This window comes from Agelaius phoeniceus, chromosome 20, assembly GCF_051311805.1.
Source record: "Agelaius phoeniceus isolate bAgePho1 chromosome 20, bAgePho1.hap1, whole genome shotgun sequence".
In the NCBI taxonomy this organism is placed as follows: domain Eukaryota; kingdom Metazoa; phylum Chordata; class Aves; order Passeriformes; family Icteridae; genus Agelaius; species Agelaius phoeniceus.
The window spans coordinates 4,007,538-4,033,373 of NC_135284.1; the positions used below are offsets into that span (position 1 = coordinate 4,007,538).

A 25,836-nucleotide genomic window follows, 5' to 3' on the forward strand; every position below is an offset into this window, starting at 1 on the left:
CCATCAAGGGTGATCCTGATCCATACAGGCACCTGCTGCTTAAATAGCACATTCAGGATTTGTGGATATTTGCTGCTGATGCAGGTAGTCAAAATTATTCTCAAAAATTAGGAGACACTGAGAATTTGCAGGGTTTTTTTTTTTTTGTTTAATTTGGATTGTTTTGCAGAGAGGTGTTCACTCTTGTAAATGCTGATTTTAGTTGCTTCAGGAAGAACTTTTCTTGGTAAATATTATTTGTTCAAAAAGAAACATTGAAACTCAGCTGATTGAATGGTGACAAGTAGTGGTGATTTTTACAATGTAGGTATAGTCTGCAGGGTAAGACTTCTTGGGGTGTTGTAAGTTTTATCTCCTTTCCTCTAAGCCATCAAAAAAATTATTTCAGCTGAACCTAATAAAAGCAAAAATTGTATAATCAGGTGACTTCTCCAATGGCAGGAACACTTTCTTGGCTTAAAATGTTGCAGCCAGATTTTGTGAAAGGCTTCAGATTCCCTCCAGAGGGAGTAAAGGGGAAGTGAAGGTGAAATGGTTCTCCCTTTATGAGCTCTCTGGCTGTTACAGTTCTTTGCTTAATGGTATTTGTGTGAGTAGGTAGCAACAGAAGCCATAATATCTAGCATTTAAAATACTTGAATGAGATCTGGGCTTTGTGTTTTGGGGCCAACTTGGATAAATCTGCAAAAGAAAAAGCTGTCCTGGTTGCACATTCCCATGATTTCACTGTAGTTCTGTGGTTCTGTGGCTCAGGGAAGGTGACTGCCCTGTTTACTTCAGTCTTCTAGCCCTAAATGATGATTTAAGAATTGCTGAATTTCTTCATTTTACAGCTTTCATGAGTGAGAGGAAAGCTGGAAAGCGCAATTCCCGAAGGCTCAAATTGAACTCAGCTAAACTCCAATTTTTCATTTTACTCTAGGCCTTCCAGCAGTCACAAGATCAACTCATGACTTGATCTCAGTATACATAATGTATTGGAAGGGATGGGAGGTATTTAATTGTTGTGGGCACCTAGCAACCATTGTAGGTTAGGTCTGAAATGAGCAAATTTTTTTTAATATATTTGAAATAACTTCCTGGGGTAGGAAATGACAACCTGCTGTTGATGTGGTGATCTGAGCTCTGTGACTCCTGTTACTGGGGTCACAGAGCTAACTAAAACCAAACTCCTTCTGGGGGAAAACAAGGGGGTGGGTGTTAAATGTGTTTGATTACAGTAGGATAAAAATAATAGAGTCAAATGGGGTAAGGAGTGAACCTGGAGTCCTGCTGTGGAGGAGCAGCAGATGTCCATAAACAGTTCCTGAGTATATCTAATCCCCAGTTTTCACAAGAACATAGCAAGTAGCAGCTATTAAAAATACAGGCAGTAAAAAGGCTACAGGCTGAGTTTGGCTTAAAAGGAAAAGTGTGTTTCCAGCTGCAGTGTCACTCAGGTAGTGCTGTGGAGTAGCCTAGCATTCCTCACTGCCTGCCTGGGCAGGGCCCAGTTCTGCTGAGGCTTCATTCAGGTAACCTGGCTCCAGGCAGTGGTCAGTGTTTGGGGTGGGATTTTTTTTTTTTTGCTGTTTGTAAAATTCTTCTGGTGAGGAGACCTTTTGTCTCCTACGGTCATGGAAAATGTGTTCCTGTGCTACCTCAGCGTGTCAGGCATCAGGCATGTCCAAACTCATCCTGGAAACTGGACACTGGAGCCAGGAGTACTGCTGTGGTAGGACTAAATGTGTGTTTGCATAAATAAAATAACTTTTCAAAGGTTATTAAATAGGATCTTAGTGCACAAAGGTGTTAATGCTTGCAAGGGAGTTAGTGGAGACCTGAGCATAAGCACATGGACTCGTTTGGTGTCAGAAGATTTTTGCAGTGCTCAGTCTTGACAATCATTGGGTAGAGCCTTCATTTCCATTCCTGTGTCCCCAGGTCTCTGCAGAGCCTGGGGATTGCTGTCTCAGAAGAAATGTTACACTCAGATCCAGCTCAACAGCACTGCTAATCCTGTGGTTAGCAAAATCTAGATAGCTTCTTGTGTTAGGTTTCTGCTGTTTATCTTTCCTCCCTGATGAGGTGTGGGATATATACTGAGGTGAGTGGAACATGCAGGAAAGCCTGGCAGCAGGACAGCAGGAGGGACAGTGTTTGTTGAGCAGAGACTAGGAAGAGCAGCAGACTAAAATGTCCTCCAAAGAGGCAGAGAAATAAATTACAAACAGAAGCTTAAACTTGTAAGTGATCACCATAGTTAAACAAAATGATCTGTCTGTTTGCTGACCTGTGCTTTTTTAATCTAACACCACAGAGCCCTGTGATTGCCTGGACTGAGTCTCACAGAGAAGGGAGAACTGTGTGAAAATGCTGTTTAAACATAAACCTGCTCTACAGAGCATTCAAATGACCTGACAAGTCTGCACTCGACAGCACCATCCTGGACTGAGGAGCTTTCTGCTTTGGGAATTAGCAGAATCTGCTTAAACTTTTGTCCAAAAGATGGAAAGAGCTGTCAGAGTGTAGAAAGAGAGTTCCTGTGGGCTCTGCAGTAATCCTTGGAAGGTGCTTGAAATGGCATTTCCTGTCGAACTCTTTTGTGTTGATGCAAAGAGGAATGATTTTTTTTTTTCCACTGAGGAAAGTACTTTGGTATAGTGAACATAGATCTGACTTCTACAAATATTTCTATCCATTATTAAAAACCCCAGCAAGTTAATGCTGCCAATACCTGAAGCTCAACAAATAGGTGAAACCAGCTTGGCTTTTGCAATATTTTTTCTCACACCCAAGCCCTGCTCTGTGTCCAGCTGTAGCAGTGACCATTCATGCAGTTTATGGGTGAGATCCCCAAAGCCCTGACACAGATCCAGGCTCTTGCTCTGGAGTTCCTGATCGAGCCAGTCCTGTCACTCTTGGCTAGTGGAACCAAGACAGTGCTGCATAAGCAGATGTCCTGAGCAATCTATTTATTACGTTTATTACCTTCATAGCTATGTTCTGACATTTTTATTAGGCTGTCTGGAGGCTGTGGAGCTAAACTGGCCTGCACATCCCTCCTGTCCCCTGCTGTCCCCTGCTGCCACACTGAATACACTCTTAATGGAGCATCCGTGTTAACGAGCTCTTTGCAGCATCCCGAGGTTGTTAAAATTTACCTAAAACGCACAAGTATTGAGCTGTGAGTTGTGTTTACACCCGCTGAGGTATTGACATTCAGGTTTTGTGTGCTCTTTGCCAAGGTTGCAAGGATTCAGCATCTTTGTTTTGCTGACAAACGACATCTCTGGGCCCGGGGCAGGAGCGGTGCTGCAGCTGCATTGGATTTGCTGTCAGGATCTGCCTCTTGCTTTTTTGGGTTTTATGTTTTAAATGGTGCCTCTATTTCCACACCATCATGATTTTACCACTTCTGTGTGCCTTGAAACCACTCTGGTTGCTGAAATGCAGCATTTGAGGCTGCTCAGTAACTGAGCATATAAAAGTGGGTGAGCTGTATTGCCTAGTGAGGCTGCCAGGGACTTCAGAGGTATTCTTTGAACTTTTATGGGCTGGCAGTGGGTCAGACTAAGTCCATTTGCTCAGGTAAAGCTGAAGAGCCTGTCGTTCCCTTCAGGTGCCACAGAAAGTGCTTACATCCTGCTTGAAATCTGAAACTTGTTACCTGAAAATGTTCTCAGAAAGTGCTTGTCCTCCCCTCTTCAAGTGGAGGCAAGAGTGTGGTGTTAAATTATAATTTAAGAAGAAAAAAAACCCCACACCTTCTGCAGCACAAGAATGGTTACCTTCTGGTTTGTTTTTTTTTTAGTCGAAATAGTTCCTTCCAGGAGTGAACTGGGAAGGAAAGCAAATCAGATTATTGCCATGATAACAGTTTGATTTGCCAAGTTGCCTCAAGGTCTCAAGCTGTGAGTAAATACCTTTGTTTTAGGAGCAGAAGACCACAGTCTGATGCAGGAGCTGATGGTTTATAGCAGTATAAAAGTTTCTTTTCAAAGAGTAAGTGGAATAGATGTGTGTGCTTTCTTCTGCAGGGCAGCAGCTCAATAAACTCAGTAAGCCAAGGTGTTTGATTTTTAAAATGAGACCTTTTGTACAATATGTGTTAGTCCCTGTGAGAAATGGGGGGGTGATCCTGTGATACTGAATTGACTGCACTTCCAAAGGCTCATTCACACCCCACACTGAGCTGTGGGGATCTGCAGCATCCTGTGACTGCTGTGACTTTTGGAGATGTGTGTCATCACCATTTGGTGCTCCTGCCCCTCCTGGTTATCCTTAAACCCTCTCTGGTGTTACCAGAGATGCTTCCAAAGGCCGTGTGCTGAGAGTTCTGGCAACTAAACCTTCCTTGTGCTGCCTCTGCTTGCTGCTGCAGCTGCCAAACAATTACTCTGTTAGTACTTGAACAGTAGCTGGATCTTTATTGGGTGTGCAAGACAGTTTGTTAACTCCGTCCTGAGTAAGATGGGGCTCTGTGTGTGCTGTACAGGAAAACGTGTGTTTATCCATGCTGGAGATTACTAAGCTCTTGTAGTATGAACCTTATCTTTGAATGTGTTTCCTGAATTCATCTTTCTGTCTTTCCTTTCAGTGACAGCTCAGCCTCTCTCTGGCATTTACTAAAGCTGCTTGGGGAGAGTGTAATGCTGAGATAAAGAACAGTTCTGGTCATTTGCCAGCTCTGCTGACCACCAGAAAAAGTTCTGCGGGCCAGATTCATTACAGTGGCCATCATTTTTAAATACCAGTTCTTTTATCAGCAAACTGTGAGCAAAGGTATTGAACTGGCAGTAAAATTTGGGTTTATTAGATTAGTAACAGGTATCTGCAGGGCTGGTTCACTGCAAGGTCTGTGTTTGTGGTTGCAACGTGTTCAGTCCAGTCTGATGACATACCTGTGGATCACAATAATGTGTGAGATGATTTCAGGTGTGATCTTCAGGCTGAAGGATCAAGCAGAGTAATATCGTTGCACTGCCAAATTACCAGGTAAACACAGGGAGCTAGCTCAAAATCTGAATGCATATGAAAAGTGGTTTTGAATTTGTCATTCTAAGCGTGTGAACAGAGGAGAATGAGGAACAGGGCAAGGACAAGCTGGGAAGTAAAAGGAATGAAGGTGGGTCAGATCCTTCAGCTACCAAAAGGGTCCAGAGTCCAGAACAGCACCTCCCACACACTTGTGCTCCTTCAGAGGGTCACAGAGGAGGGGCTGACCAGGAGGTGCCTTAAGGATTCCATACGCATCAACCAGGTGCTCTAAGCTAAAGGATTTCTATTCCTTTAGAATAGAAACTGAAATTCCCTTTCCTGGTGAGACACCTTCACAAGACTTCAAAGTTAAACATGAATCTTCAGAGTTTTCAGCATTTCGTGGATTTCAGACACTTAAATGTATTTTGATAATCTGAGCCAGGGTTTCTGGACTCATTGCCGTTCAGCTCTTTGGTGTCTTTGCATGAAAAACGTTCCTTTATAAAAGTGGGTGAGTGGATGGTTTGACAGTTGGGAGGATTTAGATCTTTCTTCTCCACAGGTCACTGAAATAATACATTACCTACACTGGTGTTCCTTGTTGGGAGCAGACATTGCTGCTTGTGTCCCTTTTCCTGCTCGGGTCCCTTCAGTCAACTTAGCTTCAGGCTCTGTAAAAAAGGTGTAATTGAGCATTGACCTCTCCGTGTCAGACCCTCGAAGATTTAATGATAAGTAAACTGTACAGTGATTGGATGTGGGGCTGGTGAGGGAAGGGTTTAATGAACTGATAATATTGCAAAATAGGTGTTGAATTCTCAACTAGGCAGCCTAATCATCGATCATGATGGGCAGCTGACCAAAGAGCTTTAAAAGCAGGGGTTTGTTCTTTCAGTGATGCTTATCTCCCTACCCCTGTACTTGGCTGATTTCTTTGCTCAAGAACTGGAAACAGAAATACTCTTTGACAGCTTAAATAACCAAATTTAGAATGTGGCTTCCTGTTCTGACTGGTTCTTCAGGATTAAAGTACAGTTTTGCGTGCTTTCCCTGTTCCTGCCTCCCCTTGCCTTTTTTTTCTTTTTTTTCTTTTTTGGTTTTTGTTTGGTTTGGTTTTGTTTTAACTAGATATGGGCTCCTTTATAATTACTTGGTTAAGTTCCCCTGGCTGTGTGTAATCCAGCTGGTGTATGTGAGCCCTGCCTTGGTGGGTGGTATGCCTGTTATCACTGGGAAGGCTTTGTGTCTGTGCTGTACTCTATCTCCTTCTGCCCTGCGTGCATTGGCTTGTTTATGATGGCTGCTTCTGAAATCGTTCATGTTTTCCTGATAAATTAGACTGCAGAATGCAGAAGGTTTTGTCTCCCATGCCAGAACCATCCAGAAGGCCTCTGACAGATCAGCTTCTCCTCTGAGGTGTGGAGGCAGCAGAAGGAGATGAGTGCTGCTCTCAGCCAGTCAGTCTCTACCTATTTACACCTTTGCTGCACTAATTTAGGGCTCTTCCCAAATAAATCATCTGTTTGGACCCTTAATCCACTCACACTCATCTGTCGACTCTGTTCAGTGCTTAAAGCCACATATCCTCCCAGTAAAAGGATGACTTCCCACCAAAAATGCGGGGTCATCAGGTCCCTTGACCCTCAAAGAGTTCAGTGTGGCAGCAAATTTTTCAAGGCTACCCCTTAGGACCCTTTTCCCACCAGAGCTGATGCAGACACAGCTGCCTTTGTGGACAAAGACTGAGTGTAGCTGCCGGTGAGAACAAAAAAGGACTTGGCCCCACCTCTGCACACGGAAATGAACTTGCAACCTCTGCTCCCCAGCGGTGCCTGTGCAAGACTCCCCTGCTCGGCGTGGGCAGGGACGTGCTGTTTTCAAAACTCGGTGACTTTTCGTAAATATCACCGGAAACAGCTGTTGAGCAGCACAGAATAAACTTTCCACATGTGCAGTAAAGGTGGCTGAGCAGCCACGGCCGTGGCACATCGCTCGGCAGGGAGAGGATGTGCTGCGGGTGAGGGGGAGGTTTGTTTGTCACAGCAGCTTCACGAGTTTTTTTCTCATAATCCCCTGAAAACACGGGGCTGGGTTCTGCATTGTCTTTTCTGTGATACTGATAATAATGATTGAGGGCAAAATTGCTATGTGACAGCCTCCAACTGTCCCCTTTACCTTGAACACGACCAGTGTTACAGCCTTAGTACTTTCCATGTTTGTAGGAACAGAACATTCCTTGCTTTTGCAGAGTACCTGGACTTCAGTCCAAATGGGCTTAATAATGCCCAACCCTTGACACCCACTAGAGTTAGACTATGACAGGATATTTAGTTCATTAGGGTTCTTCAAAGAGAGAGAACTGAGGAGACCAGAGACAATCTCATTAGTAGGCGGACTATGAAATGAAAAGAGGTCATCAGGTCCCCCTTAGTGTAGACTAAAAATTGAAGATGCCTAATAAGACAATCATGCTGCAGATTTGATCATGTTAACACATGAACAGACACTCAGCAAGCCCCTGTGGGATAGGAGTGGGTGGAACACGATGACACCCACACCTTTGTGTGGTCTGACAAGAAGCAGCAATTCAGCCTGAAGCTGTTGATCTTGGATGGAAACAGAAGCTTGATGAATGCCCTGTTTGCATGTGGACTATGTGCACTGACACGACTGGGTGTCCAGCTCTGAGCACGCCTCCTGCAAGTGTCAAATCTGGGCATGCCACTGCCAAGCCTGACCCGTGCACCGGGGCCTGGGCTGGACTGGGAGCAGCCCTTTAGCAAGTGATAGTCCTGTGCAGGACACAGGATTACTCTGTTAGACCAGTGTGAGATCAAAAACTGCTCAAATGCACCAGGAAAGCGAAACAGCTGAAGGTTCTGTGCAGGCTGCTGTGATTGTGGAGTTTTGCAATGCAGCCACCGGGGAGAATGATGACTGTATGAATAAACAATATGTTGTCAGCCTCGTCTGCCAGACTGAACACTACAAGTCAATAGGAGAGATTTGTGCATGCATGTTCTCCTTACAGCCCCTGAAACTTCTTTCCAGAGGCACCTCTGGTAGCATTCCCTCTGCTTCCCCCTCCTGAAGTGTTTGCTCAGACATCCCTCACACTCTTTGGTTTGTTTTTTTTTTTCCATTGTGCTTCCAAAACTGGTTCTAGCTGCTGCCTTATTGTAGCAAAGGTTTGGGAATGGGTGTTTTTACAGTGTGTCTCACGTGCAGTATATAACTCCAGTTTATTAGTTCCTGTGGTGTTCAAAGGTTAAATGGGATCCTGCTGCCCCTCAGGCCTGTGGTGTCACGGTGCCTGGCAGGGTTTGCTGCCTGCCCCGCTGGTGCTGGGGCCTCCTGGGGAGTGGGAAATGCTGAGCAGAGCTCAGACAAGCAGTGCCCTTTGCCCTGCAGCAAAGTGTCGCTTGGTGCACAGGGCTGGGCAGCACTTGAGACCCCAGACAGGCGTATTTACATCTTGTCATGCAGTGATTAATGGCTCTGCTCACATGCTCTGCTGCAGCACGGCCGTGATTTAGGCTGCTACCTGTCATCACTGCAATTTTGTGCACTTTAAAGTCTTTGTGTATTTGTCCCAGTAGAGTGCACCTGCTTCCAGCCAGCAGCAGTTTCTTGGCTGTCTTGTGACTCGCTGCCTAAACTCCATCTCGTGCATCCCTTTCTTTCTGCCTGCTCCTTGCTCCTGCATGCTGAGAGATCAATTTACTGGGTCTAAACTTTTACTCGTGTCTAAACATAGGGGCAAATTTGACAAAGAAATAGAGTTGTTCCTTAAGTCTGATGTTAAAAGCAAAGTATGAAAATAACACAGCATTTATTGCTGTTGTCTAGTTGACAGTGTGGTGATGAGTCAAAGATTTGATTTCATCTTGGAGGTCTTTTCCAGCCTTAATGGTTCTCTGAGTCTCCACAAATGGACAGTGGGAAATGAAATGCTAATCTCACTAACACATACCTGAAAGCAGTGCCACTTTCAGGCTGGGCTTTCAGTCTTTATAGCAACAAACCCAAGTTCAAATACCTTTTACTAGTGCAGATTTCAAGATACGAACTTATTTGAGGATTTCCTATTTCTGTTCTCTTAAGGTTCAAAAAGAAAAACAATGGGTGATTTCTGTCATCACTTGGTTCCCTGGCATATGGAGATGCAGTGCATGATTGTACTAATCCAGGACTAATTCATTTACAAATCTATTATCTATATATTATGAGTAGCTGCTTGTAGTTAATCACTGCACTTGTTTTCAGCAGGTTTTAAGAGCTTGCCTTGTAATGGTAGTTAAGTGTAAGAAATCTGACGTGTCTGGACAGTATCTAAGTACATTTAGTCTTCTACAATGCTTGAATAAAGCCCTTAAGTTATTAATTAGAATAGAACAGAAGTTCTGGGCTTGTTTTTCAGTCTGTGAATGTGTGGTATGTGTTACTACTGAATATGAGGTTCTTGCCAGTCTCTTGACCTCTGGAAGGATTGAGTTACCCTCCATTTCTTAGTCCTGATTTTTCCATTGCTTCTCACAACTGACTTCATTTCTGCCTAACAAAATTACTTTTTTTGGCATTGCAGCAAGCTGGCACTGCATTTTCTTTACAGCTGTGAGGCACCATTACCAGAGCTGCGCTCCTGGCTATATAGGATGACATTGCTTAAATTATTGCAACCAAACAATACTCTAGCAAAACTTGCAGAATCACAAATTCCACTGCTTTGCCCTTTTCTCTGCCCATCCCTGAAGTGGAGATGGTCAAGACCTTTCAGACAAGTCTCTTCTTGATCATGTCAAGTCTCCTATCACGACCTGAAGCAGCTGCCATCACACTGTGTTGCTTTTTTTCAACCTCTCTCTTGTTCTCTGAAACTTTTAGTTAATAATTGGAAATAAAGCTGATGAAGCTTTTGGCTTCCTGCTCTGCTGCCAGATCACAGGAGCAGCTCTGCAGTTGATGCCTTGGTATTTTTTGCTCTTGAGTAGATGTCATTAACAAGTAGTTGTGTTTAAACTCACATCTTCTCCTGCCAGCTCATTTGTGCCTCCTTGCTGGGCATGTGCCACCCATAGCAGATGACTTAAGACTGGTATATCATGTTCCTCTGTGCCGGGATGTCATGCATTCCTATGGAAACACAAAACTGAGCTTGCTTCCAATCCAAGGCTCCTTGGTTGTTGGCCCGCGCTGCTCGCTGGGTGTAAGGGCTGGAGAATGCCGCTCCGGGATGGGCAGGGCAGGGTGGGATCGAGCTGCCCCCGGCTCTCCCCAGTGGAAAACTGTATGAAATTTCCCTCGAACTGTAATTCCCAGCAGCCAAACGACAAGATTTTTGTTTTAAATAACTTCCTTTCTTCCTTTTCTCGAGGGGCGATGGAGCTAAAGATTAAACAGCACTGAAAGGCAGCTGCTTCTCTTCTCCTTTGGCAGAAAGCAAGTTGTCGCCTCTCTGCATATGAAAGTTACTGCCAAGAACTCTTCCCCCCGTCTCCTGCAGGAGAGAAATTGAGGTCGTTTCCTAAGCACCCGAGTTGTCGCTGCCTGCCTTTTGCAAAACATCGTTTGATGTGCTGCATCAAACCCTGTTGCAGGGCGTGCAGCCTCGCTGGCTGGATCTGAGGGAGAAAAAAGGAGCGGGGGGAAAAGGGAATGGGAAAGGAAAAGCGGGGCGCACCCGCGCGCGGTGCTGTGCCTCATCCCTCGCTGCTGCCCGCCGGGGGAGCCGGCAGGTGAACCCCGGCCCGTGAGCGGGACGGACCGTCCGCCTGTCCCTGATCCATGTGTCCCGGTCCCGCCTGTCCCTGCTCCATGTGTCCCTGATCCATCCCTGTCCCGCGTGTCCCGGTCCCGCCTGTCCCTGCTCCATGTGTCCCTGATCCATCCCTGTCCCGCGTGTCCCGGTCCCGCGTGTCCCCTCCCTTTCCCCGCGCCGCCACGTGCGGGTGTGGGCGGGGCAGGGGGTGTGTCCTGCCCTGGCCCCGCCCTCGGGCCGCGCCTGCGCGGCGGGGGCGGCGCGGCGGGCGCGGGGCAGAGCGGCGGTGCCGATGCCGCGGGGCAGGGCGGCCGCCGCGGCGGGGAGCGATGATCCCCTACTTCTCCGACAACGCCGTCATCTCCCAGGGCGCCATCGCCCAGCTGTGAGTACCGGTACACACCGCCCAGACTCCCCTTCCCGGTGCCGCTCCGCCTGCCCCGGCTCCCGGCGGCTCCCCCTGCCCGGGCGTGCGCTGCGCTCGCTCCGCTGTCCCCTCTCTCCCCTCTCCCCTCTCCCCTCGTCCGTCCCGTTCCCCGTAGTTCGCTCCGCCGCAGATTGCCTCCGGGCAAACTTTCCCCTGGCCGGCACCGCAGTGTGCAAGTGCTGATAAGCGCCGGCAGCGCCCGGCAGCTGCTGCTCCCTCTCCGCTCACTTCCCTGATTATTCTTTTTTTTCACTACGAGCACTGCGAGTCCCATCCGAGCGCTTCTCTCGGTGTAACACGGGAGCAGCTCGGGGCCGTGCGGGACCCCCGGCAGGCTGAGCGCTGACAGCGGGCTGCAGACCCCCGGCCCGCACACTTTGGCCGTGTTTTGGGCTCAAAGCAGAGATCAGCCCCTTATCTGATCTCGGGTTATCGCAGAGCGGCGGGGGGGGGGCTGCGGGGCTGGGCTGTCCCAGGTCGCAGCCGCAGGAGCCGGTCCGAGACCGTACACTCAGCACCTGCGGGTCACAAGGCAGAGACGTGCCCTGCTGCTGCCAGTTGTTAGGCACTGTCAGTCTTGGGCAGCTCTCAAGTGCAGAGTGCCTCCGTGTCCCAACTAAGCCGCATGGAAAATCTCTCCAGCTTCACCCACCCCGCCTTTGATATGCAGATACGAATAATCATTTAATTTATAAACAATTAACAGCCACTGCCTGAGTCGTGGGGTTTAAGTCGTGGAAGGATTAAGGAGGGAAGTGGCAGCTATGGGGTGGTAGATAAGGCGTTCTTCAGAGAGATAGTCGCCGTGGTCTAGCCATGCTTGATACTTCTTTAAAGAAACCCACAGATTGTTTTATCTCTTGAAAGCATCATGAAAGGCTTACAGATAAAGTGCTGGGTCCCACCTGGAACTGCGTTCTTGTCGCAAGAAGCTCCTGCTAGAGCTGCAGCTGGAAGTCTTTAGTAGATATCTCTGCTTATGCTTCATATGGAAATGAGTCCCCGGACTCTGTGCCTTCTTTTGTGAGCGCTAGCAATCGCTGCTGCAGTTGGTAATCAGTTCAGCTAAGTCTCTGTGAGCCTCTCATACTCAACCCAAAATGTTTGTAATTAGTAATTTTTTTCCGTTCGCAGTGTTGCCTGTAAACAATCAGGGCTTTCCCTGCGGTTGCTGATAATGTAGGTTTAACAGAGATGTACCTAAACTGTTCTTCCAAAGCAATGATGCAAACTGGATGTGCCCTGGGCTTTGGGAAGTTGCAGTAATTCTGGAGTTGTGGCGAAAACCCCAACATACTGCGGGCTGAAACATTTCCTTAGAGCTCGGAATGATTTACCCAGCTAGAGTAGGTAGCCAGGTAACAATTTAAGTGCTTTTAAGGTGTTTGTTTTATCCCCTACTCAAACACTTAACCCGGGGCTGGAGACTGTACAGAAAGGGATCAGAAGAAACGGGAAATGCTGCTCGTCTCTGCTCCCTCCGTCACATGTCGCACGGATCCCTGCAGCAAAGTGCCTCGTGGTGGTTTAAATGGCCACTTGGTTGGAAGGACCACCCTTTCCTTTTCTGGGGAGAGAGATAACGGAGTTATCAGAGTGGAGCTTACGCTGTCCTTTGCCTCCTGTGAGGGAAGATTAATAAGCATGAGAATGACAGAGCTTTTGGCCCATGCAGAAGTGTTCTCAGAGGGCTGAGTGCTGGATTAATATTTTGCTAGTGTTCTCAATCAGGATGGTGCTGTGGCTCTCGGGCTGGCCTAGTAAAGGCCAGCATTTAAAGTTTGTGCTCCTAATTAAAATTTCACAAAGGCTGATTAATATTGGATGTCCTTATTTCATCATGGGCAAGACCTAAAAATCCAGATTTAGTTGTTTGCTATGCTAAAAATGTGTTCTCTGTGGAATGGGAAGGGCATCGGTGACCCAAACATTATCAGAAACTTCTGTTTCAGTGTATTCTTTAGTAGATGTATTTGGCTGATCAGCTCTGACTTTCAGAGATCAGCAGAAATTACTCTTGTGTTGACGCTTTTAGTCAGTAATGTAGTCAGCTGGTCTGGGTCTAATTCATTTCAGGTTCACAAGGATTCAAATAATGTCCGGGAGACTTGTGTTTATCAAAATGCTCAGAATTTATAGTTGTAACTTGTTCCAGAAAGTCTTGCTACTCTCACTGAACCTAGGGGGAATTCTGCTGATTTACTAGTTTATTTGTGTGTAGGATTCAAAATTTACTTTGGTCTATTAAAACTCTAAGGCAGCTGATAGGAAAGATAGAAAGAAAAAAGCAAAGCTTCAGAGAGTCCGCAAATATCAAAGAGTTTTTATCAAGAAACCTGGAGGAATTGCCATGGATCAGTTCTTCCTGCCTGCAGTCGCTTCCTTTGCCTCTGGCCAAGTTTGAGTTATTCAGTTCATTGCTGGTGTCCCTGAAATGGCTTTTCCAAGTTTCTCTGTTTTCCAAGTTTCTCTGGTAATGCCAGATTCCTCTGTCACCCAGTTTTCCTCTCTATCTCAGCGACAAAGCAGGATGACCCAGCCATCAGGGCACTCACTTGGGGTTTGAGAAAACCCAGCTCTTGCTTTCACTGTGCCACATCCTTCCTGTGTGAGCCTTACCATGCTGTGTTCAGCGGGGCAGGAAGGTGCAGAGGGATGCTCAGCCTTTGTTCAGAACCTGAGGATTGACCTCCTCCCTTGTGCCCATATCCCTCTGGCATTTTGAAGCCTTTTTTGTTGTGCTTAAATACTTTTGACTCTGCCTTGGCTTCCTCTCTGCCAGGCAGCAGTGGGAGCCCTCCCTGGGCACAACTGAGCACATGTTGTAGCACTCCTGCCCTGTTTACTCCTTCATCCTCGAAAACTCAGGAGTCAGATGGACCTAAAAACCCAGACAGGCTCACTGCTTTCCATGGTTCTTGTGCTTGCCTCATACCAGTCTATTTTCTATTATAAGATGTTAATTCAGTTTTTATATATATTTTAAACTTTGAGGGAGAAAAAAGAAGGAGCAGGAGTAGACACTTTCTTCACAGCATTGTGAGTTTATGGTGGAGCTCGTAGGGGGGAAAAAATAACCCAAGAAGTTAATCTGAATTATTTTCAGTGATAGGTAGATACAAAATGTCCTTTCAGACCTGCCTTAGCAGCCTGTTGCTCTCTCCCGTAATCAGTTTTCTTCTAAGTGATAGCCTGTGTGCAGAGTGTGAAGAAACAGCACTTCACAGTGTAAGAGGAAGTTCTGAGGCTGTGCAAGTAATTACAAACTGTACAGTAAATGACAGCACTGGGTAATTCAGGCTCATTGTGTTGCCACCTCTGTGCTATAACCTGCTTGGCCCTTTGTCCTCCCCCACCCCTTTCATTTTCCTCTGTCACACGGCCTTGGCCTTTATGGTGGGAAATTTCATGACCACCTAATCTTGAATTGTACCAGGTGCCAAGTCAGGAACTTGGATAGGTGTGTGGCTGCTGTTGCCATTCTTTGGAGAGCTACTTATTTATTTATTTCTTGTATGGGAAGCCTTACAACCTTTTTATCTCCTTACAGTGTTATTGCTGCCAAAACCCTTGACCATTCAGCAATTAGACCCAATCCTCTGAGCAGCATGTTATTGGAAATCTTTAATTGCTTCTGTGCCATTGTAAAGCACTGTAGCTTTGTGAGTATTTTACCATTGTGCTGAGAGTCAATGATATTTAAAAGCCAAGGAGGAGATGCGTGGAAACTGCTGCAAAAAGCCTGGAAGATCAGCAGAGTCATTCCAGTTAGCACTGTCAGCTTTGACTGAAGTTGCCTTATGAGCTGAGGGTCGCTCTGGTGGGAAGTGCTTCAAATACAGAAAGTGGTTGGTGAGCCCTTCATGTCTTGTAGAGCCTGGCAGGATCAGGGCAGACTGCAGCAGTTGTTTTCTCCATTCAAGTGTGCGTTGTGTGCTCTGGGTTTGTGGGGCTGCAGAAGACAGCCTCATACTCCATCAGGGATGTGATGGGAATGTGCAGGCAGGGGAACCTGACCCCTTACCCTTCCAGCCCACCCCTCCACACAGCTGAGCTCACCCTGCACAGTGGATGGGCTTCCTGTTGACAGAGCTGAGTCGTCGGGGATTTCTCATCTTTTTTATTTCTTTGCTGCTTGTGATGAAACAAATGCAATGCTGAAGAGGCCTCTTACTACCCACTGATTACTGAAAACTGTTCAAATAGGTTGTGGTATTTGCATAAAAGTGGTAATGGTCTGTGCAGGGTTGATCATTAACCAAACCAGGGCTGTATTGTTCATAACTACTTTTCCTGTTTGGCTTTTCCTTTTATTCCCCTGGAAGCTGTGGGTATTTGTCTCACCGATCCTTCCTGGTAAGGGCTGGAAGAGAGACAGAGATGGTTATCAGACATCACATCAAAACCTGAGCCACAAACCAGTGTTTCAAGGACAAACCCCCCACGCCACCACCCTTTTTGAGCAATATGTTTTAGTTAGGAAGCCCACGCTGCTGGGCTGCCAAATTAATGTTTTAAAAGGATTTAAATGGTAGAGTTGACTCTGAGATTGTGTTGTCCTGAAACATCTGCAGATGTTCCTGTTTCTGGAAATGCTTGGGATTTTTCTAAAGACCACAAAGCAGAAGGACCCCAGTGAGATTATCAGCAGAAAAAGACCTTTTGGGGCCAGTTAATAGCTGGCTGGGATTTTTTTTTCGGGATTCTACGTCCTTGTACCTTTATCACAGAGCCCCTGGTTAAAATATTGCTTCATTGTTTTAAAAATAACTTCAAGCTAACTTTCTTGACAGTTGCTTTTGACTAGTGTTTGTGGGGTCAGAGAAAGTTTAAAATTCTGCATCCCATTCTGCAGTAGGCTCTGAAGAGCTGCTGTCTCCCCTGTATTGGTCTGACAAACAGCATTTAAATTATTAGCCCGCATGGGCTTAAAACTAGTTCAGCAAATATTTTTCTCCAGTGTGTCATATGTAATGTGTACAGAGCAAATCTGCACCTTGAGTTTCCAGCCATGTTGTTTCATAGCAGCTGGTTGAAGACTGAAATTTTCACAAACACATGGAGCAAACCTCACTCCTGTCCTTAATAGTAAACACTTGTGCCTTTGCTGAAGTATTCCAAAGCCACCCCTTTTCTTTCCATGTGCAGCTTGGCCAGAGCTTGAATCCAGCAGCTTGAGAAGGAGCTGCAGACTGGCAAGAGCTGTTCTGCAGCCACCTAATGCTGGGTTGTGTGGGATTAACCAAGTGTTTTGTGACAGACAGCAGCTTTCTGGTTCAAGGACATCAGCCTGTGGATGAGGGAGGCTGGGGAGAAGAAAAGCCTCTAAAGGTAAACTTTAAAAGACAAGTCCCAGAGTTGCTGAAGGCTGGGAGTGACATAGGAATCCAACCTGGAGGATCTCTCAATGTAGGATTGGCATTTTTTTGTGATTGGCAACTTGATAAATTTGGGCACTTCTATTATATTGAGGTGACAGGCTCCTTGTTCAGTGCATATTCCTGTTTATCCAGTACTTATCTGCCCCTCATCAACATGGTGTTCAGCTCTTTGGGCTCTCTGATTTACTTGCAATAAGCCATTTAAGCAGAATGCTTTTCCTCAAAACACCTTTGTTATAAGTAGGCTAAATCCAGACTGCTGAACCAGAAATGATTGACTCCTTTTTTTCAAACAAATGATCTTTGTCACTTATTAGCGAACTCTTTCATTTGTTCACACGCTTCTCACAATGGCTCAATGAGCTCCATGCTGTCCCAGCAGGCAGAGCTGGCTCCTGCCCCTCGGGAGTGCCACAGGTTGGGGTCTGGTTGCTCTGTTAAACTTCCAGCTTTTCCCTGGAAGAGCACAGGTCGGTGACACCTGGCTGCTGCAGTGTGGCTTTAGGGGAGGCACCCAGGTGGATCAGAGGAAGTTCATGTCAAGGTCCAGAGGTGCCTGGCGTGGACTGGGACCCCTGTTGAGTTGAGCTTGGAATTGTCTGTACTGTGGTGTTATGGTGTATACCGTGCTGGATTTCATCACTCCCTGGGATTTGTTTGCCAGCATGAAGAGAATGAATTTGCTTCTCTGAGCCTCTTGTTGCCCTGCAGCCTCTTTTTGTACAGAATCCCAACTGGATGCTTTGGAGAGGGCTGTTACCTGTGGCTTGTGTAGCTGACAAGCACGGGCAGCTCTGTTCTGGGTGTATTGCTGGTGTTTTGTGAGACTCCAAATGGCAGGTGGGACTGCAGTAGGGTCATTTTGATTAGCAAATGATAAATTTACCTTGGTCAGGTTACAAAGTAAGGGGGAATCCCATTTGCACAATGTGTAGAAAGCTATCATTAGTCTTACTTTTGTCCTCCTGTTAGTTTCCTGCTTGCTTTCTGCAACTCGATACTGAATTAAAATGAACCCAAATTGTGGGAGGAGTTTTACTGGGTTTTTTTGTTTGTTTAGCTTGTTTGGGTTTTTAAAGGGCTCATTGCATGGTGGTGTGTGAAGAGCTTGTCACTGGCTTTGTTGTTGTTATTGTTAGGGTTGGTTTGTTGTTTTTCTTCCCTTTATTTGCTTTGTAAAAGAGATGGAGAAATCAAAAAACAGATGCAAAGTGGAACAGCCGCATTCCTCTGTGGCGCAAAGACTGAAAGACAGTTAGTCTAAATCAAAACAAACAATTTGTCAGCACCATTTCTGGCCCTCCTGTTGGTTTGCCATGATGAGGAGATTGCAAGAAAGCAAAAGAGGAATATCCATGTGCCTCCATAGCAAGTGGGGGTACCACAAATACCCACCCCAGAGGTGGGGGATGCTGTGTGTGAACAGGACTGGTGTGTGGGGGTGCTGAGCCAGCCCAGGAGCTGCATTTGGGGAAGGGGGGTCAGGAGATGGACCAGGACATCACCCACATTCCCAGCACAGTCCCCAGCAAAACCTTGACACTGCTGTAATCTTCCTGACTCTTTTGTCCTTAGTTCCTTCAAGTACATAATGAAATGTTCTATGAGAGGCTCTCTAGCTTGAAATTAAGCAAATATCTATTCTGGAGCCTTTTTAAAAGCTGTTTAAGAGCCTTTTCCCTAAAGTACACTGTGTTCTTGTTAGAGACTTTGCTGGTTCTGTGGTACATAGCAGTGTTTAGTATTCTGATGGTCTTTCTACTTTAATGTGTGGTTTTTAAAGGGGTTTCTATGCTTTTAGGAAATACGAAGACCTGAGTTAACCACAGAAAATTGGCTGCCAAACTGCTTAAAGTGCTAATTCTGCTGAAATTTAGCACCTGACTTTTGCAGGGATAAACACATCTGGAATCTCTACTCTTATGAGTTCAAACTCCTGTAAAATAAAACTTTTATTTAATGTGTTTCCAGTCTGAGTCTTAGTCAGCAAAACTATGCAGGGTTTTTACGTTGAGTTAAAAACTCCTTTATATGCATTTTGAAGTAAAGCATTGACATCCCCCTGCAAGTTGCATGAAGGTGCTAAAAGAATTGGTTAATTTGCAGCTGTGCTGAGAAATCACAAATGCAAAACTGCATGGTGATGCTTCAGAAGGAAGCACTTTGCTGTTTTTCCTTTAATTTACTTTTTTTGTGAGCAGATACCATGAAGAGTGGATGGTTCACACTACTGCTTCCCTGCTTGTATTTAAAGTAGCTGTATAAAAACACTTCAATTCTTAGGAACGTTTTGAAGACGTTTTCTTGTCTCCTATTTAGAATCTCCCAGTTCCTTTTGCCTCTTAGGGTGCCCTTCGTTTCGGCTTTTATTTAAGTTGGGAGATGCTGTGCTGGTGTTAGACATCCCACAGTCTGTCAGCTTCTGTTTAAAGTGGTGTATGGTGAGTGATTAATGGAAATTATTTCGGGAATAAAGGACTCCTGGTAAGCTGATCCCTATTCAGAGCACCAAAAGAAAAAGCAGAGTCACAAGGGATGTTGTCTCCAGGAAGAACTTGTAACATCCGTGGGGGGAAGAGTTGGATTGGAAAGTGATGCTGAGCTTGCATTTTGAAATGGATCATAATTATATCTCATGGTCTGATTTGGAGAGCTTTTCCTGATGGCTCCGGAGGCTGATTGTCACTTACACCAGCAGGATGCTGGAGTGGTTCTTGTGGCTGCTGTCAGGGTAGGTGTGCTGGGAGTGCTGCTCTGAGCTCCTGGGGACAAGCAGCCTTGTCTCTCCAGGCTGTCACCCCATTCCCTCAGTGACCTCAGTGCTGGGTCACTGAACCCAGAGTGAAGCTGGGTTTCTTCTTTGGTTTGCAGCTTTATGTTGACTCTGAAGTTTGTATTGACCTTGCTTTGTGCAAGGAACTGTCCTTCTATGTGTTGCCCTGGTTTGAAGGCACAGAATCCATTCAACTATTCCAAATATAAAATGTTTCTGATCCTTTGTCTTTGATGATTCCTTACTTCTAGCTGATTAAAATTTCAAGTTATTAGTTGCAGCCACATTTAAGTTTGTATTCCCTTAATTGTAGCTTTCCTGTTCCCTAGAATAAAGTCCCTGGTGTATTTGCAAGGGGGAGCAGATCAATGGCCCAGTTACTGGCTGTATCTTCACAACAGGTAAAGCTCCCTGTGACTTCCACTTTCAAATCAAAACCTATTGAAAGAAACCTGGCACGTGGCAGTTCTCTGTGAAACAGCCCACAAACCATCTCACATCACTGGCTACTGCTGACTGTCCTTTTTGCTAATCTAAAGGGACAGTAGTTCCTAAACCGATTTTACTGTTCCTGCTGGAAACTGTCATTTAGGGATCAAATACCATTGCATGGGGAGGATGCAGTAAGAATGAGAGAAAATTGAAAGTGCTGAGTGCTGCAGAAGTTAAAATACTGAACAAATAACTTCCTTCTATATTTTTATGAGTCAAATCCAACAGCCTCTTGATGATTTTTGATGCTTTTGGTAAACAAGCTTTTGCTTCTTCTTAGCAAGAGGAAAAGGCTTATTATTCAGCATCGATTTCTTTGTGTAGAGACAGAGTGGTCCTTGTTTTGGTGCTCTATTTACAGGGGTCTGTTAATGTATTTACTGAGGGCAGCCAACAAGGCTGTGATCAGAGCCAGGCAGCTTCCCCAGCGTAATTCCTCCATGCCATGCCCTGGTTGGGGTGGTTGCAGAGCCAAATCCTGGCACAGTTCTGCTTCTCAAGGCAGCAGGAGCTCTGCTCCCTGGCTGACCACAGCCATGCTTGGTGCTGGCCACATCCCCTGAGACCAGAAAAACACAGAGCAGCATCCTCCTGAACCAGTCACACCCTGGGGCTGTGCCTGGGGGAGCTGTGGCTGCTGGGGAGGGAGTGGGGACACAGCGTGCCCTGCCTTGAGTGGGTGCTGGGGCCTTGTCACCTCTGCTCATCACACCCATCCTGGGGAGGCAGCCAGCACTGGCCACGCTTCAGGCAAGTCAGTGATCTCCTTCCATCTGTAAAGTGCTGGACATTCTTTGTCTAAATATAGGGGAGCCTGGACTTGGCTGTGGCAGGGAGGGACAGTAAGTTGACCTCGGTGTGTCTCCTGTCACTTGTGTTACAGTCGTATTTAAAGCAGATGGGTCCTTCTTGTGGGACACTGCCAGTCAGGCCAAACATGGTCAGGTCTGTGACAGTGACATGCAGGGAGATTGGCATAAAAATTTATTATAAAATATCTCATCTTAAATGCATTTAATCATAGTGGGGAGAGACCAGGTTGTTAATTAACTGCTGGAGGGTCTGTCAGCTGTCATTTAAGGTTTAAAAAGAAATGTGCTGTGTATGAAGGCAATGCTTTCAAACTCTGGTGGCAGAGGAGATTACTGTGTGGTTTAAAGATAATCAACTAGGACTGTGTTAATTAGGAGAGAAAAAAGATAAGCGTGTGTCAATCAGAGGGGTGTTCTTCCTGAAGATTAACTAATCAAAAAGCTGGTGGTTATTTTTCTCTGTTCCTTGATGTGATAGATTATCCCTAGGAACTTTTCTCATGTTGATTTAAGTGTTTCTAAGAACACATTTGTGAAAGCATTTTGTTGGTACCACAGCAGCTGGCTCACTTTGGGCAGGCTGAGCGGGTAGGAGCACGGCATGTAGTGGTAAAACACTGTGGAGTGTTCTCCTGGGTACTGCTGTCCTGCTCCATGAACCCAGTGGTATGCATTAAAAATGCCCAAAGGTTGTTTAAACAGTATATGGCACAAGAAGAATGTCATGTAGAGCTTTCATCTGGGAATGTCTTGACTTGGAGACCTGGAAGCCTTTGGGGACTATCATGTAAAACAAATTCCTTTCATGGTCTCTCTTCCGGTCTGGGTCTCTTGCTTTAAAAAGTGCAAAGAATCAAATTTCTTCTGTAAACACCAAGTGCCCAGATTTCTTAATCAGCATCCTAATTGTGTTAGCCACCCCCTTCCTAGTCTGTGAACTGCCGTGCTCGTGCTTGGACTGCAGGAAGAACTATTTTGTGCATATCTTCAGTCTCAAATTCCAGAGACATCAGGGCTTTGTTTGCACAACTTGTTTTGCTGTTACTTTTTGGAATCTTTTTCTTTCTCTCTGGATGGATTCTCTGAAGCTGCCTCGGAGGCTGAACATGGGCCACCAACACATGCTTTGCTGGGACTCCCTCTGTGCTGCATAGCCAGAGAGATGGGCAGTAAAGCTTTTTGCTATTTGTGCTGCATGGAAAATGGGTCCTTTTCAGTCTGTGATGATTTAAATCATCCCTGCTTAATTTCCTTCTTCACTGCCATGGTGATCCCACAACCTGTGCCCAGGTTCCTATTCCTTGAAATAAATCATTTCCTGGATCTGTCATCAGTGGGGTGTGCCCCCAGTCTGTTTCTCAGTGATGACAACGGCCACAGCTCAGCTCAGCACATCTCCCTCTCCCCAGCCTCAGCACCAGGACATTCCCTCCCTTCCCAGGCTGCTAAGGGCTGGCAGGGGTGATGGGGACAGCGAGGTGGCACAGGGAGGGCTGTGTCCAGGTTACTCAGCAGCAGCAGCCCAGTGAAACCCAACCTGGAGCTGCCAGCAGCAGGCTGGGCACAGGGCTGGGTGCTCAGGTGAGCTGATGTCCCTGCCAGGGCTCTGCCTGCCTTGCCTGGCCTTTGAGAGTTTGTTGAGCTGGTTCATCTCTAGGCCAAGAGTATGTGAGGAGAACAGGAAACCCGCGTGGACTTTCACTTCCATCAGACACCATAAAATGCTGATCAGCTTAAAACAAAACCCAGTCTGCTTTCCTTCGCCGGTAAGGAATAAATCCCAGCCCTGCCTGTGAGGAAATACACTGGATGTGAGTGTGAAACTCAGCCCTGCAGAGCAAGGCTCGGGGCAGGGAGGCAGAGGAATGCTGCAGGTGGTTGGGGTTGTCTCGGCACAGTGCAGCCCTGTCGCAGCTGCGTGGGCTGAAATCTTGGGCTGCAAACAGCAGCTGTTGTTGCTCCCTTCGCCTGCAGCAAGGCTGGGATGAGTTTCTGGCAGGGATCAGTTTCTCAGCCCAAAGCTGTTGTCTTCTGTGCAGTCTCCAAAGGATGCCACTGCTCTCTCCTGCATACCCAAGCTGCCCAAGTTTGCAGAGGTATTTCTGAGCTCATTTCAAATGATCTGGTGGCAGAGGAGCTCTAATGGCATGTCATGGTTGGTTCCAGCAGTGGGTGTGGCTTGCAGACTGGTAACTCACTTGGATGTTGAGTGGGTATCAGAGCTCCCCACAGCCTGGTGGGGTGACCTGAGGCTGGTTTGATCCTGTCTCTGAAACTGTGTCTGAGTGTGGTTGTTTTGTGCACCTGAAGCAGTTGTTCTTCACTTGCACACACAGCCGTGGTCTTCAGGGTTCCCTTTGGCAAGTTGTACCCTCTCTGAATTCAGCAGAAATTCTCTCCTTGCTTGGAGCAAGGTAAAGAAATTAGTCCTTTGGAATTCAGATTCACACCCATCCATCCTCACCTTTGACTGTCTTCCGGCAAACTGTGAGGTTTTCCTGTTGTCTTAGTTTGGTTTCAGAAGTTGTCCATATTGGAGCCCAAAACAAGGGAAAAGGTGACCTGGTGCTAGTGAGAAGGGACCAGTAGGTAACTTCATGTGGATGAGTAACAGTTGGCATTGCAGATCTCTCTGTGATGATGCCTGTCTGTGTCATGGAAGCTGAGTTCTCTCTCCAGGGAGCCCCACCTTGGAGCAGAGGAACTGCCTGCAGACAGTTCCTGTTTTAAAAAAAAGGCACAAATGCAGATGTTGCTAAAAATGCAGTTTGCGTCAAACCTCTGAGCCCAAGCGGGTTCCCACGCTCAGTTTGTTTTTCTCCTTGGGCTGTTTCTTAAGTTGCAAAAGTGCTGAGTGGTGAGAGATGGCCTTTGGTGGAGAACCACTTCCCTTTTCTCTCCCTGCCCTCGGTGGTGTCACCTCTGCTGACAGTGTCACTGACCCCTTTTCCGTAAGTTGTGGCCCTTGTTTTGCTCTGCACTGAGTTTGTTTCTGTTTTGGGTATCAGAGAAGCCTGCGCTTGTCTGTGTTTGCTGCCAGCTGACCCTGTTAATACAAATGTCAGTGCAGGGCAATCCTGAGTTATCCTTGCCTTTCATTTTCCTTGTATGGTTTTGGTGGGTTTTCTTTATTAGTACCTGGTTTTGTGCTTTACACAGCTCTGAGATCTGCCCTCTGTGTGAAGAGAATCAAGCACCTTAATCCCTTACCTAGGAACAAAAGTTTAAACTGGAAGCCAAACATTGCTTCCCTCTATTAAATTCATTAATACTGTAGGCCGTTATTAAACTAGGTGCATTAAAAAGTAAACAAGGGAAGTAGGGATGTTGTTTATTGAAAAACAAACTACAGTGAAGGTGAAGGAGGCACTTCCCTGGGGAGGGTTGCTGGAGGAATGCAATGCTTTTATCTGGTGTTTGAGGGAGAAGTGCCCTGGGCTGCCAGGCTGCACATCATCCAGCTGTGCACCCAGCTGCTGGTGCACCCTTGGCTGTGGGACTGATGCTTTATTAACCAGAACTTTTCTTGTGGGCAGGTGAAGGGTGGGAGGCTGGCAGTGAGAGCTGCCCCCAGAGCAAGTGTGATGCCAGGCCCTGGACCTGCCTGTGGAGAAGGAGAAGCAGCCACTTTGGGAAGGAGAGCAGGGAGAGGGAGGGAAGTGGCTTGAGGTGCTGAAAAAATCCGCAGGCTGCAGGGAATTGCTGCTCTTGCAGTCCTGGCTGCTCCAGAGCTCGCTCACACGTCCCCAGCTGCCCTCCCTCCCTCCTTCCACACCTCGGCAATGAGCTGAGTATTGGTGCCTGCTGTGCCACTCCTGCCAGCCTTGGAATTTCCTTTTTGTTTGGTTTGAGTTTTGCAGCTGCTGGATTAAGGGAAGATGATGGAGCTGAGCTGGCAGCTGAGGTGTGCAAGGCAGCATTGGCTGCTCATGTTAGGGCAAAATCTGGGGGGCTGTTGAGGGACTGCACAACTCTCTTGTCATGGGGAGCTACAGCGAGAGCCTGACTTGGCATAGAAATCCCATTGTAGCTGCTTCAGATCTCTTTTCTGCAGGGCTCTGGTTAATAAATACCCACTAAGAGAAATTGTATTTCTGTAAATCATACAGGTAGTGGATTTCCATTCAAATGTGAAGTACCTTGATACCTTCATTTCCCCAGCCACCACTTTTCAATCTCCCATTTCATCTAAGGATTAGGGCGAGCAGGGTGGGAGGATGTGACCACATGCAGTGCCCATGTGCTTTGGGCATGGCTGCAAGGAGGTGACAGCACAAGGAGGTTTTGGCCTTTGCCACACTGACCTGTCCTGTACGTTGTGTGGGAGGATGTGCATGGAAGGACTTCTCCTGCCGAGCCTGTCAGGGAACGGTGCCAATCTCTGCTTGTGCTACTTGGCAAGTGCCCGACCAAGGGCTGGGCTGGACAGGACAGAGCCTGCTGTAAGGAGCTGCTCTGGTGAGTGAGGAGAGCAGACTTTGGAAAGTCATCCTCAGGCTCTCAATAACTTAATTAACTGTTTATTAGGATAAAACATTGCCAGCAGCCGTTCAGGTGCCTCCTTGCCTTATTCCTAAAAAGGTTTTCTCTCCTATAATTGTGAAGCAGTTGCAAGAGAAAACAGCAGGGTTCCTTTTTTGAGTATTTTATACTGAGGACTGAGGGTTTCTCATTGAAATTGGAGAGTGGTGCAGATTCACCTGGCTGGGAGATGGAGGGCATTGTCCAGGGAGTCATGACAATGCATCCAGTGATTTATCACATCTCTGACACAGCCCCTAAACCAGTAACACTTTCTCTTTTATGTCCTCATACCAGTGTATTTGGTGTTTGTGCTTGCAGTTTATGAATGGAGCTGTGCAGTGTAACATCTGGGAAGGCATTTATTTTTTGTTTGCCATCTATAAGTTCTGTGTGGATCTCATTTTATAGCATAAAGAGAATTTAGTTTGAGCTGTGCAGTGATTCCCTTGTGCAGGAGGAGCTCAGCCCTGGGCAGCACATCAGGGAGCACAGAATCACTTCTGTTTCCAGCTGTTACTGCTGGTTAGAAACAGAGCCTTCTGAGGGCAGAGTCTGTGCTTTTTATGCAAAAGGCTTTAAATAGTTCTGATGTGACTTGTACAATTTCTACAAAATCTTTTCTGCCTGGGAGAAAAATTGGTACAAGTAGTGATTTCTGGAGAAGTTGCTTAAGTCTTCTGCTTGCACTGGTTCTCTTCCCAGTGAGC

At 46.5% G+C, this 25,836-nt stretch overlaps 1 protein-coding gene across 2 annotated transcripts in view; it reads left to right on the forward strand.

The window, feature by feature from the left end:
* Positions 1-25,836, forward strand: part of SSH2 (slingshot protein phosphatase 2) — a 90,553-nt gene that overhangs the window by 28,760 nt on the left and 35,957 nt on the right. The window contains exon 1 of one of the 2 annotated variants that reach the window (XM_054647109.2): positions 10,982-11,105. The exons of the other annotated variant lie outside the window; for it this stretch is intronic. Within the exon in view, the coding sequence (XP_054503084.2) occupies positions 11,050-11,105 (56 nt within the window). The 5' untranslated portion in view covers positions 10,982-11,049. Of the gene's footprint in view, positions 1-10,981; positions 11,106-25,836 lie in introns of those variants that run through there. 2 annotated transcript variants of the gene reach the window in all.